At 43.0% G+C, this 12,815-nt stretch overlaps 1 protein-coding gene across 1 annotated transcript in view; it reads left to right on the top strand.

Moving 5' to 3' along the window:
* Nucleotides 1-717: 717 nt before the first annotated feature.
* Nucleotides 718-12,815, top strand: part of LOC144138258 (alpha-L-fucosidase-like) — a 66,469-nt gene continuing 54,371 nt past the window's right edge. The window contains exons 1-2 of the mRNA XM_077670444.1: nt 718-982; nt 1,794-2,011. Coding sequence (XP_077526570.1) covers nt 824-982; nt 1,794-2,011 — 377 coding nt within the window. The 5' untranslated portion in view covers nt 718-823. The remainder of the gene's footprint in view (nt 983-1,793; nt 2,012-12,815) is intronic.

Here is a 12,815-nt window from a genome sequence, read left to right as displayed (position 1 = left end):
TCGTTAAAGTATTAGTCCATGTAAAGCAACGCAAAGAGCGCGGAGCGGTTAGTCAGGGCAAGCGTTTTATGATGTACTGGTTCTGGTGGTAAGTTCACACTGACTTTCCACTGATAACGCGCATCAGTACTCAATGCCGCAATCATTTTAGCAGCTATAAAGCATGCCTGCCTGTTAAGAAACACTATGTCCGCCCGTAAGCTACTTACGACTGGTTATGATCGCGGTGTACATATACCACCACTAAATACACCCCTAACATGTAATCTCAAGTCAAGTCAAGTCAAGTTTATTCGACATCAAAATACAGATATTGCTACGGACCATAATTCAGATGTCAGGACTGCGGATAAAAAGCCAACAGAAGCGGCTTGACCGGGTCCATGCACCCTAATGTATTTATAAAGCAATTGTGTATACTTATGCAAACAAAACTCAATGTACATAACTCAAAGTAGTAAAAACATAAGTCTCAATACTCAATGACTCTCAATATTTGTCGATCAATTTTATATAGAGAAAACACCCGTTATAACGAAGTACTCTGTATAGAAAACTGATTTCGTTATAAGCGGTTCTTCGTTGAAAGCGGGGATAATGTTTTGTCTTTGAGCTACAGCTGGGAACGTTACAAAACTTTGTACAGAGCGTGAGTTCGGATAAATCGACTTCGTCATATCGAGGGTTTATGTCAGTAATTACAACCACGAACCTTCCTTTATACTCTTCATCACTTCCGCCTGTCCATCCCCCGGTGAAGCCCGGGGGTTCCGGAAGCTTTCTGCATGCGGCACACGACCCCCGCCAGAAGAAGCCGGACGGAATGGTAGCCCCCACGCAGCGTCCCCGAGTCGCCAACCGGCGACTGCTCGCGCTGACGTTGCTGCTCGGCGCGGTGTCCGGGACTTGGGCGGGGGACTACTACGCTCGCTGGGACCACTTGGACACCAGACGGGCACCGGTGTGGTTCGACCAGGCCAAGGTGCGTCTTCTCGCGGGCACCGGAACTGGGCTTTGGCTGGCTGCGAAGCAGTGCTGCATTTCAGTCGGCGGGGTAAAGAGACGGAAAGAGAAGAGAGGGATATAGTATATGAAGGCGCAGATAACACTGATGACAACGGAGTATTGCTTCTAATATGATGTGCACGAGCACGCGTCGCACTTTTCGAGTTTGAGGCCCAGATCTCTGTAACGTAATCTTGGTTCAACACACGGGGTGTATGACGCGAAGTGATAACTGCTAATAAACAAACAAACAAACAAAAATAAATAAATAAACAGCGAACTGGACAGTCAACAAACGGAACAATAGACGACTTGTTAACGAAATAACTGATCCAATACACGTTTAATAGACTAATCTATTAGTGGACCAGCCAATAAATAAAGCATATTATTGTTTAATCAATCGATTACCGTTCGTCTACCAAACATGTGAGTGACACTTATTGGTATTACACGCCAAGGCCCAATATTCGGCAGTTTCATATTCGACGTCATGTGAAGAATTTCGACGCTGCCTTTAAAGCATGAAGGCTGGTTCAACGGGATAAGGGTGTCTTGAAAGCGCATGAGGCGGTTGTGTCTTAAGCAGTGTAACCCTAGACCGTCAGTTTCAATTAAACTCAGCTGCAAACCGCTAGAAACCACGACACGTTATGTGAAAAGTGGTTTCGGCTCGATTCGCAGTTTTGTTTGAGCGTAGTCACCTTCATTCGCTATCCGGAAACCACATCGTCCGTACCACTGCCGAAGATGAGGCGGGGTTCGCTTTACGTGTCCCCGACTTTCAGGTGGGCGTTCTGCTGTACTGGGGCGTGTTCTCGGTGCCGAGTTTCGGGTCCGAGTGGCTGTGGTACCACTGGAAAGGTCGCCAGAATAGCCTCTTCTCGGACTTCATGCGGCAGCACTACCGGCCCAACGTATCCTACCAGGAATTCGCCACCCACTTCACGTGCGAGTTCTACAGCCCCGAACGATGGGTGGAGCTGCTGGTCAGGTCGGGCGTAAGGTACGCGTGCTCGCTCGCTCGCTCGCTCGCTCGCTCGCTTCCTCCATCCTGATGATGATGATGATTCCTATTGGTTTCCCCTTTGAAGCGGGGTGATGACATGTCATCTTACCAAAAAAGGACTAATATAACCATGTTTTACACTCTTGGTTTAATACTAGCGCTGCTTAGGGCAGGCACTAAAGCTTATAAGGCCCGAAATACTTTCTTCTCCCTGTTACAGGTGGTAACTGTCCTAGGCAATATTCCCCTCTCTGCTTTTCGTCCACCAGCATTCTAATCTTCTTTTCGTCCCCTCGACTGCCTTGAAGTTAACTTCTTCTCTCTGATACCCTAATATCCTGGGGCTTCTGGAAGCCCAATATTCCCTTCATGTAGATTTGGATGGATACCCTCACATTCTAACACTATGTGCCGCATAGTTTCTGTTTCTTTTCCGCAGAACACGCATACCCAATCATTTTGTGAATACTTCTCCACAAAACTCTTAGCTCCCTCCCTCCCTCCCTCCCTCCCTCCCTCCCTCCTTCCCTCCCTCCCTCACTCACGAACTCACTCACGAACTCACCAACTCACTCACTCACTCACTCACTCACTCACTCACTCGCTCACTCACTCACTTACTCATTAGTATTGCACTCAATTTCACGTGTAAGGTTGGGTTCATTCAGTATTTATTTTAAAAATGTAGTATTTAACTGAAGCAAAACAGCGCGAAAAAAAACGAAGGACGAGGGAGAACACACACACGAGCGCTTGTGTGTGTGTTCTCCCTCGTCCTTCGTTTTTTTCGCGCTGTTTTGCTTCAGTTCATAATGAACCAACTGGTCCCCCTTCAGACATTAATTCAGTAGTATTTAACTTTGCGATACTTTACAGCGGGGTGTGTTCAGATAAGGACAGTCAAAGTGTTGCCATGATCATTTTTTGTTTGACATGAAACTCTAATATTGTGTATAACACTGTATCCTTACCATGGAACTGGCATTAGTTTAGTCCGATACGCTATTACGCCGCGAAACACTATTACTCGGGTACGCCGCGAACGACAGCGTTACCACGGGGCGCCCAGTTGCTGTACTTGGGTCTAGCGAGCGAGCTACGACGACAAGGCGAGCTCCTGAAGTGCGCTGCACTTAATATTTAGGACGCGATCGGGCAGGATTACTTTCCACATTTTATGGTGTGGATATTGGGGGGACCTGCAAAACAAAGCGGAAATCTTTGCAGACATTCGTAAATTTTTAGCCAAACATTTGCAAACTTTGCCGCTGGAGTAACAAAAATTGAACTCGTCATATTTAATTTTTTTTAGGAAATAATTTTCAAAAGTATGTCGTTCATATGTCGTTCAAAAATATGTCGTTCATATGTCGTTCAAAAATATGTCGTTCAAAAGCGGCACTTCTATCAACTTTTTTTACACGTTGGCCTGAAGACTAAGTTATCTACTTTCTTATTTACCAAGGGCGGCTGGACACTTCGTACCCTGCTCATTGCTCTAGAAATCAAACTTTTCAACATACCGCTTTGTTAAGTGCTTCAAAAAGTGAAAATCGGTAAAAAGGGGTTCCCTTTCAACGGAATTAAAAAAACAGCATTCTTTGTCAATTTTCGCGATATTTACACAAAATGGCACTCAGTAAATGAGTATTCTAGAAAGTTAAAAATGTATTGCTTTGTTTTTGGTTGGCCTTGAAAATCGAGGTGACATTCAACACATTTCTTTTTTGTTAAACAAACAGTTAAACAGTTTGCAGTGAAGAAAGAAAACTTTTTAGGCTGTTTTTACCGATTTCCGAAAAATTAAGCCAATAATTTGAACACAACTGAACACAGTAGTTATATTTCCTTTAGTTCAACTTGTTATTTGAAACGTATATGTTCGGGAGAGTTGGTATTTTTATTGCGGAAGGTATTAAAATTCGTTACTGTTGTTATTTGTATTTGCGGAAGGCGTTAAAATATTTATGAGATGTTCAGCATGTGTCTTCTAGTAAGGTTGCCATTTTAACAATATTTCGTACCGACTTGCTTTAGCTTTGTCAGAAGCACATATTTTGCTTTTCTGACGATGCTTGATCGCACATTATTATTCATTTGTCCAATTTACAAGCTAGTGGCGACGCTGCTGGTACTGAGAACGTTTGACATGCGATCGTCGTTGTCAAGGGTGTATTTCAGTTATACCTGGCACATGCGAAGTTCTAACAGCAAAAAACTCAGTCTTTTCAACTGTCCGCGTTTCGGACTCCCGGGAATGGTAAATAGATTTGCTTTTTGAAAAAAAAAAGTCCTCGCAGTTCATACAAAGAGAAGCTTTCATCCGAGTACAAAATCTGCCTACCATTAATTTGGACACTTCAGTGCGAACGGGAAGGTACAGCTTTCTGCTTCCAAGGACCTTCAAAGTGTTCACAAGCACTGGTCAGAACCTCCATGGGTTGTACGGCAATACTTCCTACGAAGGTACAGGACACCAGTGGCAGCAGAGGCAAAAGTTTGTTCACGTGTGTCACAACGTCGATAAAGGCTACTACCACTATCTGCGAGAACCCAGTCTTGACTCTACCCATGGAGGCTTAGGGCTGGTCAAAATCAAGCGACAGCTTCAAGCGCATGCACCGATATACCCCCGTCTAACGTATATAAGTAAGCGGGTGTGCTGCCGCCCATTTTAAGAACAAACATCAGCACCTCGAGATGCAAAGCAGCTCATGCAGAGAGACAAAGGGGCTTTTCTCTGCAACCGGACATTCCAAAAGTGCATACGACGGCATGGGTGGCATTGTGAAGCATCAAGCTACTGTGCATCATTTGTATTGACATTCCAGTGAAGCCACGCAAAGTGCGGAACAGTTCGTGGACACGTATCCATGAAAAGTGAAGAATTTGTTCATGCTGTATGTTGGCAACGACTAACTCGTCCCACTTAGAGAAAAAAAAGAAGAGAAAAAACGTTACGCCGGAACAAGGCATCTCGTCTACTCACCAAAATGGTTAAATCAAACGAAAGTAATTTCAGGTATACAGCATTCAACTCGGACTCGGACTGGCAGCGACGGTTCTGACCAGCGCTTGTCGGCATTTTGAAAGTCCTTTGATGTAGAAACCTACTCCTTCCCGTTAGCACTGAAGCTTCCAGAGTAAAGGTACACAGATTTTGTAGGGGGATAAAAGTTTCTAAGAGCTACAAACACTTTTTTTTTTCAAAAAGCAAAACAATTTACCATCCCCGGGAAGCCGAAACGCGGACAGTTGAAAAGACTAAGCTTTTTTTTAAAGTTAGAACTTGGCATGTACCAGGTAGAACGGAAATGCACCCTTGACAGCGACGATCGAGTGTCAAACATTGTCAATACCAGCAGCGTCGTTACTTGCTTGTAAAAGGGGTAAATTGCTAATAATGTGCGATTAATCAGTGTTAGAAGAGTAAAATATGTGCTTTTGGCAGAGCTAAGGCAATGTGATAACGAAATATTGTTGAAATGGCAACCTTACTCTGACACAATACACATGCTGAACATTTCACAATTATTAGGCGCGGAGTACCTTAGGACCACACTATGTTCGTCCGCGTCCATGCGCATAGCATTTACAATCGCAAGAAATCAGACAGGCACCGGCAGGATTCGACCTCGTGTCTGGTAGACCACACAGAGTTCGTGTCAGTCACCTTACCCATTGGGTTACGACCGTTAGTTAGTACCCGAGAGTCAAACGGCTTACTCCCTCGCCTGTAACGGTTCGGGGTACCTTAGGACCTCCCAATGTCTGTCTGCGTCCATCCGTGCGCACACCACCATCAAGCGAAAATCGGGCGAAAATTGATTTGAGCCCTGAGTTGCAGTTTTATTTAGGGAATAATCAAGGTGCAACTCACGGCTCAAATCGAATTACGGTGGGGGCGCAAATCGGATGTCACTCGGGGCGCAACTTGGATGTCATTTCGATTCCCCGTACTTCGCAACCTGGCCATTATCCAAGGAGTGGCGATGCTGCCATTTTTTAATGCCTTCCGCAACTAACAAGTTGAACTAGGAGGAAATATAACTACTCTGATAAGTTTGATTTATATCAGTCGCTTTATTTTTCGAAAATCGGTAAAAACAACCAGAAAAGTTTTCTTTCTTCGCTGCGAACTGCTGTTTAACTGTTGTTTGGACAAAGAAGATTGTGTTTAATGTGACCTCATTTTGTCAAGTTCCAACACAACAGTACATTTCAGCTTTTAGAATACTCATTTTTTGGGGGTCATTTAGTTTAAATGTTGCGAAAATTGATAAACATTGTTTTTTTTAAATGACGTTGGAAGTTGGCCCTTTTTTAAAGATTTCCATTTTGGCTCACTTTACGAAGCAGTAGTTCAAAAATTTTGCTTTCTGCAGTAATGAACAGTGTACGATGTGCCCAGCAAGGCCTGGTAACTAAGTCTAAAAAACTAGACAGCTCAGCCTTCAGGCCGATTTGTAATAAACAAATTTTTTTACGAGTACCACTTTTGAACGACATTGCTCTCGCTACTAATTTACGAAAATTATTTTCTCTAAAAAGATAAATATGACGAGTTCAATTTTTCTTAATCCAGCAGCAAGTTTGCAAATTTGCAGGAGAAATTACGAGACTTAGACAAGTTTCGGCTTTGTTTTACAGGTGCCCGAAGTTACCACACCATTCAAATGTGGAAATTAGCCCTGCCCGGTCGCTTCCTAAATATTTTTTTAGGGAACCAACAAAGTGTTTTTCACTAAAACATACCTCCATGGTGAGAATAGAGTGTTATGCAGAATATTAAAGTTTCATCTAAAAAAAATGGTCATTATCTGAACACACCCAGCGCATCCTTTATCACATTGCGGAATTTTCAAGTACGAAAGTTTTCCTGCACAATTTAACAGCACATCGTTTGACATATTATTCCGTAAATTTTAAGAACAAAAGTTTTATTTCTGGAGCGCTACAAAAATCCTTCATTGTGTTTTAAGTAGTCGCTACCAGTTCTTTTTTTTTTTTAGTTTTCTCCAGAAATGTTTTGGGCACTCGTCGCTTGTTTAATTCGAATCCGCGAAAACTGGGTGTGCATGTCCCAACTTTTGCAACAAAAGCCTACTCGCCCTTTTCGTACAGAGTTCGAGGTTGTAAAATATTTGCTTCAGGCCACAATTGGAACGTTCCTGTCAGGAGAGTCAGTTTTCAGTGGAAAAATCCAAGGACATCAACAATCGTCAGGGACACGCTAGGAGGGCACATATACTTCACCATTTCACGGAATTCCTTTTAATAAGTCCAGGAGCACGACTCAAAATTTCGCAAATTCAGTTGTCTCGATGGCGGCTATTTCTTTGCGATGTTGTAAGTTTGCAACAGTCACTTTCAGAACAAGTGCCCGAAATTTAAAAAAAAAAAGTGGAAATCTTTGGAAATGCAACTGTACAGGCGTGTTTCTTGTGAACGGCAACAGACGTCTAGACACTTGAACTTCCAAACAATAGTGCATGTACTAATGCCCCTTTAAAAACACACACGCTCATGAATTCCTCTGGGACAGTATTTCTGAGGACTATATATAGAAATGTTGCGACGACGGCAACAAATAAAAAAACGGCAACAAATAAAAACTTTATTCTATAGAATAACCTTGCGGTTTAAACCGCGCGATGACTCTGACCCTGAAACTGGTCCTTTCTAAACACTGGCATGGCCTTTGGCGACTGTCATATTAATAGGGAACGCATCCATCAGCTCCGACAGCTGTCAAGAACGTCATCGCGGTGATTCATAATGCGCGCTTGGCTCCCAGCTCCACTGGCGCAACCGAGGGCGCATTACTTCCGAAAGAGCATAAGCCCGGCCATTGTTTAGATTCCACGAGAGCCCCCCTCCACCATTTTGGGTCAACATATTTTAGTACCTTCAGCTGTAATGCAGAACAAACAATGGTAAAGAGGAATACACAGCACACATTTCTGTGTATGTATGTTCTACTCAGCTGCCCTACATTGTACGTTCAAGCTGACGTTACGAATGACCATGCTCCAACTCTCCCAATGTCAAAAAAGAAAACAATTAACATTTATTTATTACGCAATTTGATCATTTTAATTAAAATAAAAGTAATGCGTCTTTATAATGCTTCTTTATACTTCGTTAAAGAACCTAGTGCTTGAAGAACCTAAAGAACCTATACTTTAAGCAGCCATGAAGAGAAAATACAACTTCGTGTAATTTGAAAGAACTAGGATTCAGTATCTCACTCAGCTCCATTACAGCCACAAAATATTTTTTAACAAAAAAAAGCAAGAAGTATTAAAAAACTTTCAAAATTTGCTCCACAGTGACGTGTTATGAGCAAGAATGACGTCATGCGGGCCAAAAATAAAACAATTTTCAGTGCGTTAACGGCACGTTAGCATTAAAGTGACGCGGCCAAATGGAACTAGAGGCCCCATTACAGACGTCCAGTCATGTGTCGTCGCGACAGGTCAGTTAGGCGGCCGCCAATTGCACAAACAAGGTTCCGTGACGTCATAGAAAAGTTGCGGGAAATTGGCTAGGGGGTCGCGACTGCTTCACACGTTTTATTTAATATCTCCGTTATTTTTTCGAAGATTGCGATGATATTGGTATCATTGTTATCGGGACTAAGCAATCTTTCTAATAAACCCAATTTGTATTTTGTCTTCATGGCTCCTTTAAACCTATACTTAGAAAACATAGTGCTTCAGTGCCTGCCGCTCTACGTGCCACCGATTATTTGGTAGAACTTAAAGGGGTCATGTAAAAAAATTACAGCATTGTTACATTTGAAGAAACTAGCCTTTGGTAACTCACTTTGCACCATCACAGCCACGAAAGACTCTTTTCAAACGAAAAAAAACGCAAGGGTCATTTCAGATAAGATCGAACTAGGCATGGCTGGTCGACCTCTTCAATTCGCTTGAAATTTTTTTACCTCATTCCCGCATGTATTTAATGTGCGAATTCACAAATATTTTCGTCGGAAAAAATTTTGGCCGACTGAAAAAAAAATTTGGAACCAACCCGCGTGGACCCCGGCCGCTACCTGCCCATGCGCCGCGTCCAGATTTAGCGACGTCTAGCAAAAAATATACTAATCAGGCGGGAATGGTAATTTTTATGCTTAATATACGTCTGGCGTACATTTTGCGCCCAAAATATTGTTGGCTAGAAGAACATATATTTTTTGTAATACATTTCCAAATCTTGCTCAGAGCGCATTTTGTTGTGTGCTTTGCAGGCCAGTATTATCGTAAGTAATGGAGCTAGAGCGTTAAAATTTGAGTGAGGGCTGCTCCTGGCAAGCACAAATAAGGGCCGTAAATATCGTGTCTGTGCACACTACGGTTAAAAAGTAAATGGCGCACAATTGTGAAGAAAAAACTTAAACACTCCGAGTTCAGAGGCTTATTAAAAAAAATCACTCCTTCGATTTTGCTGAAATTCTCCCCAGACGTTAACCTATGAATGTACTTCAATGATGATTAAAAACATGTTGCATCATTTTGTTCCTGACGCGCCTACAGCGCGAGAAAAAAGCCTGGTCGGCCAGGTCTTCACAAGATCCTGAGACACGAAACAGTGAGAGCAACTTCCAGTGAATGTGCAGACGTTTTATAATTTTTTTGTACCAAAGGCAAACTGTTACTTATTGATAGTATTACAGAGAATTCAGAAGCAAAACTGAAATTTTATGTGAATTTTGGAATGAAAATAAACAATCTGCGCACCGCTAAACGTGTACTCTTCGAAGAAAAAACGGAGGAACTCCAGATTCACGCGCATTTAAAAAAAACGCTTCTTCGAGTTTTATGAAGCATTCCACAGATATTTTCCTCTAAACGTACTTGTGTGAGCCCTAGAAATATCGTGCGTCATTCTAAGCACAGCGCGGATACAGTCGTGCGGTGGCGAAACCGCTGCAATGTATGGTGGTAAAACGCGCAATTTGAAGGTTTTCGGGTCTATTTTTATAGCTTCCTCTAGATTTCCCCAACCGCGGTCACTCTTTGTCTTACATTATCAACGCTCTTTTTTGTGCGCACTGCTGCCGTGATGCGCTGTATTTGGTTCATAAGATCACCTATTTGACAAGGTGCTCGCAGTCTAGTTTTTTAACTCGCCTAGACGTAACTTTCGTTCGCCTGAAACCAAAGGTTCAACGGAAGCCCGTCCGCTCGGCAGCACACATGGCAAGTATTAAAAACGGACATCGGCCACACACGACCCCGGCGCGGGTAACGTCTCCAGGTAGCACGCCCCTCTTCGGTCCTTCTCCGGACACACTGGTTCAATTACCGAATTAGCGACCAAACAGGAAGGCAAACGCCCTTGAGCCCGGTGGGGTCCGGGACGACACATGTGGGATCTTCATTTTTTTTTTTTGTTTGAGTCGAGTGTTTTTTGGGCTTCTTCAACCGGATGCGGCGGCGGGGACTTGGCTGACAGAAAGAGCGAAAGAGGGGAGTGGAAGAAAAGGGGCTGCATGCGTTCGAACGGTTACAAGTTTTCAGTTCTGTCACATTGGGAGAGTGCCTTGCGCTACCTCCCCACTATTTGACTACGGTCGCATTTTAATCTTCATTTCATCACTTTTTATTATTCCTTTTAAGTATTCTGATTTAATTATTCTTTTTGTATATATTTAGCTTGTTACTCAGTCTCTTTTGTCATAGTTTTATGGTTGCAAGCGATGACGTCTGCCATGACTCTGCGCATGCCTGCTTGGCTTTAGAAAAAATCAGGCTGTGGGTAGACGACAATCTCCCACTGTACTCCAAGGTGACTTATGTGAGTGACGGAGCTGCCAGTCGCTTTAAAAACAGGGACCAGCTTCATGAGTTGCGAAAGAGCGACGTGCCTGAAACGCAATGGATATTCCCCGCAACAGGGCACGGAAAAAATGCCTGCGACGGAGTTGGGGGAATCGTCAAAGACCAGGCGACACTTTACAACCTAAAAGAAGCGCTAAGAAATGCGATTCAGACGGCAAAAGACATGGTAACTGTGTTGACTGAGAAGATCAAGGGCGTTCACTTCATATACCTCGAAGGGAACGAAGTTTCTAGCTATCGCGAAACAAAAAAGGAAGAATGGCGAACAGTGCGTGCCTTTCCCGGCATACAGTCCTGGCACGTGTGGCGTTTAAGGAAGTCATCAGAAGCAGATATATGCGAACTATACGCAGCGCAGACTGTTTGTGCCCCTTTGAGGAAACTGTGAACATTGATGCAGCAAGCAACGTGTAAATAAACAGCTAGTAGCTGCACGGTATTAATAGGGTGCCGATGGAACGCTGTCATTTCAAACGTTGACTTCGTTAATGTTTCTTGGCTATTCTATTCTCCTTATCTCAGAAGATATTCTGCCCTTTCTACAAAATAAATAAGGGAAATCTACAGAAAGTCACAATCGTCGTTTTATGCCTGAGCTCCTTGTGACGAGCATGCTTGACAAGGCTCTTTTGCTTTTCAGTGATCAAAATGATGCGAGTTTTTTTAATGGCTCACGCAATTAAAGTAGGAGGAAAATATCCGTGGAAAGCTTCATTAATCTCGAAGAAGGTTTTTTTTTTTTTAATGCGCGTGAATCTGGAGTTCCTCCGTTTTTTCTTCGGAGAGTGCACGTTTAGCGGTGCGCAGATTGTTTATTTTCGTTCCAAAATTCACATAAAAATTTTAGTTTTGCTTCTGAATTCTCTGTAATACTATCAATAAGTAACAGTTTGCCTTTCGTACAAAAAAATTATAAAACGTCTGCACATTCACTGGAAGTTGCTCTCACTGTTTCGTGTCTCAGGCTTTTTTCTCGCACTGTAGGCGCGTCAGGAACAAAATGATGCAACATGTTTTTATTGATCATTGAAGTACATTCACAGGTTAATATCTGGGGAGAATTTCAACAAAATATAAGAACTGTTTTTTTTTAATAAGCCTCTGAACTCGGAGTGTTTTAGTTTTTTCTTCACAATTGTGCGCCATTTACTTTTTAACGGTAGTGTGAACAGACACGATATTTACGGCCCTTATTTTTGCTTGCCAGGAGCAGCCCTTAATTTTAACGCTCTAGCTCCATTATTTACGATAATACTGGCCCGCAAAACACACAACAAAATGCGCTCTGAGCAAGATTTGGAAATTTGTTACAAAAAATATATGTTCTTCTAGCCAACGATATTTTGGGCGTGAAATGTACACCAGGCGTAGATTAAGCATAAAAATTACCATTCCCGCCTGATTAGTATATTTTTTGCTAGACGTCGCTAAATTTGGCCGCGGCGCATGGGCAGGTAGCGGCCGGGGACCACGCGGGTGGGTTCCAAATTTTCTTTCAGTCGGCCAAAATTTTTCCCGCCGGAAATATTTGTGAATCCGCACATTACATACATGCGGGAATGAGGTAAAAAAATTTCAAGCGAATTGAAGAGGTCGACCAGCCATGCTTTGTTCGATCTTATCTGAAATGACCCGCAAAAACATTTAAAAACTTCGCACTTTGCCGCTACAGTCACGTATTACGGGCAGGTTTTATGTCGCGTGGTCCATCACTAAAAACATTGTTATCGGTGTGTTAACGGCACGTTAGCATTTAAGTAATACAATCAAATAGAACTGGAGGTCCCACTACAGCCGTGCAGTATTGTTTTTGTAGCGTAAGCTACACTCGCCGAGGTTACCCAGTTTCGCGTGGCCCTTGAAGGGCCGTACTGCGCAAGCGCAAGGAGCACTGGATTGGATTGGACTGGATTGGGTTTGGATTTCGATTGGATTGGATTGGATTGGATTGG

This window comes from Haemaphysalis longicornis, unplaced genomic scaffold, assembly GCF_048455015.1.
Source record: "Haemaphysalis longicornis isolate Haplotype H1 unplaced genomic scaffold, Haemaphysalis longicornis Haplotype H1 scaffold_5, whole genome shotgun sequence".
In the NCBI taxonomy this organism is placed as follows: Eukaryota; Metazoa; Arthropoda; class Arachnida; order Ixodida; family Ixodidae; genus Haemaphysalis; species Haemaphysalis longicornis.
The sequence above is the reverse complement of the archived record's forward strand: the minus strand, read 5'-3'. Positions and strand labels throughout refer to the sequence as shown.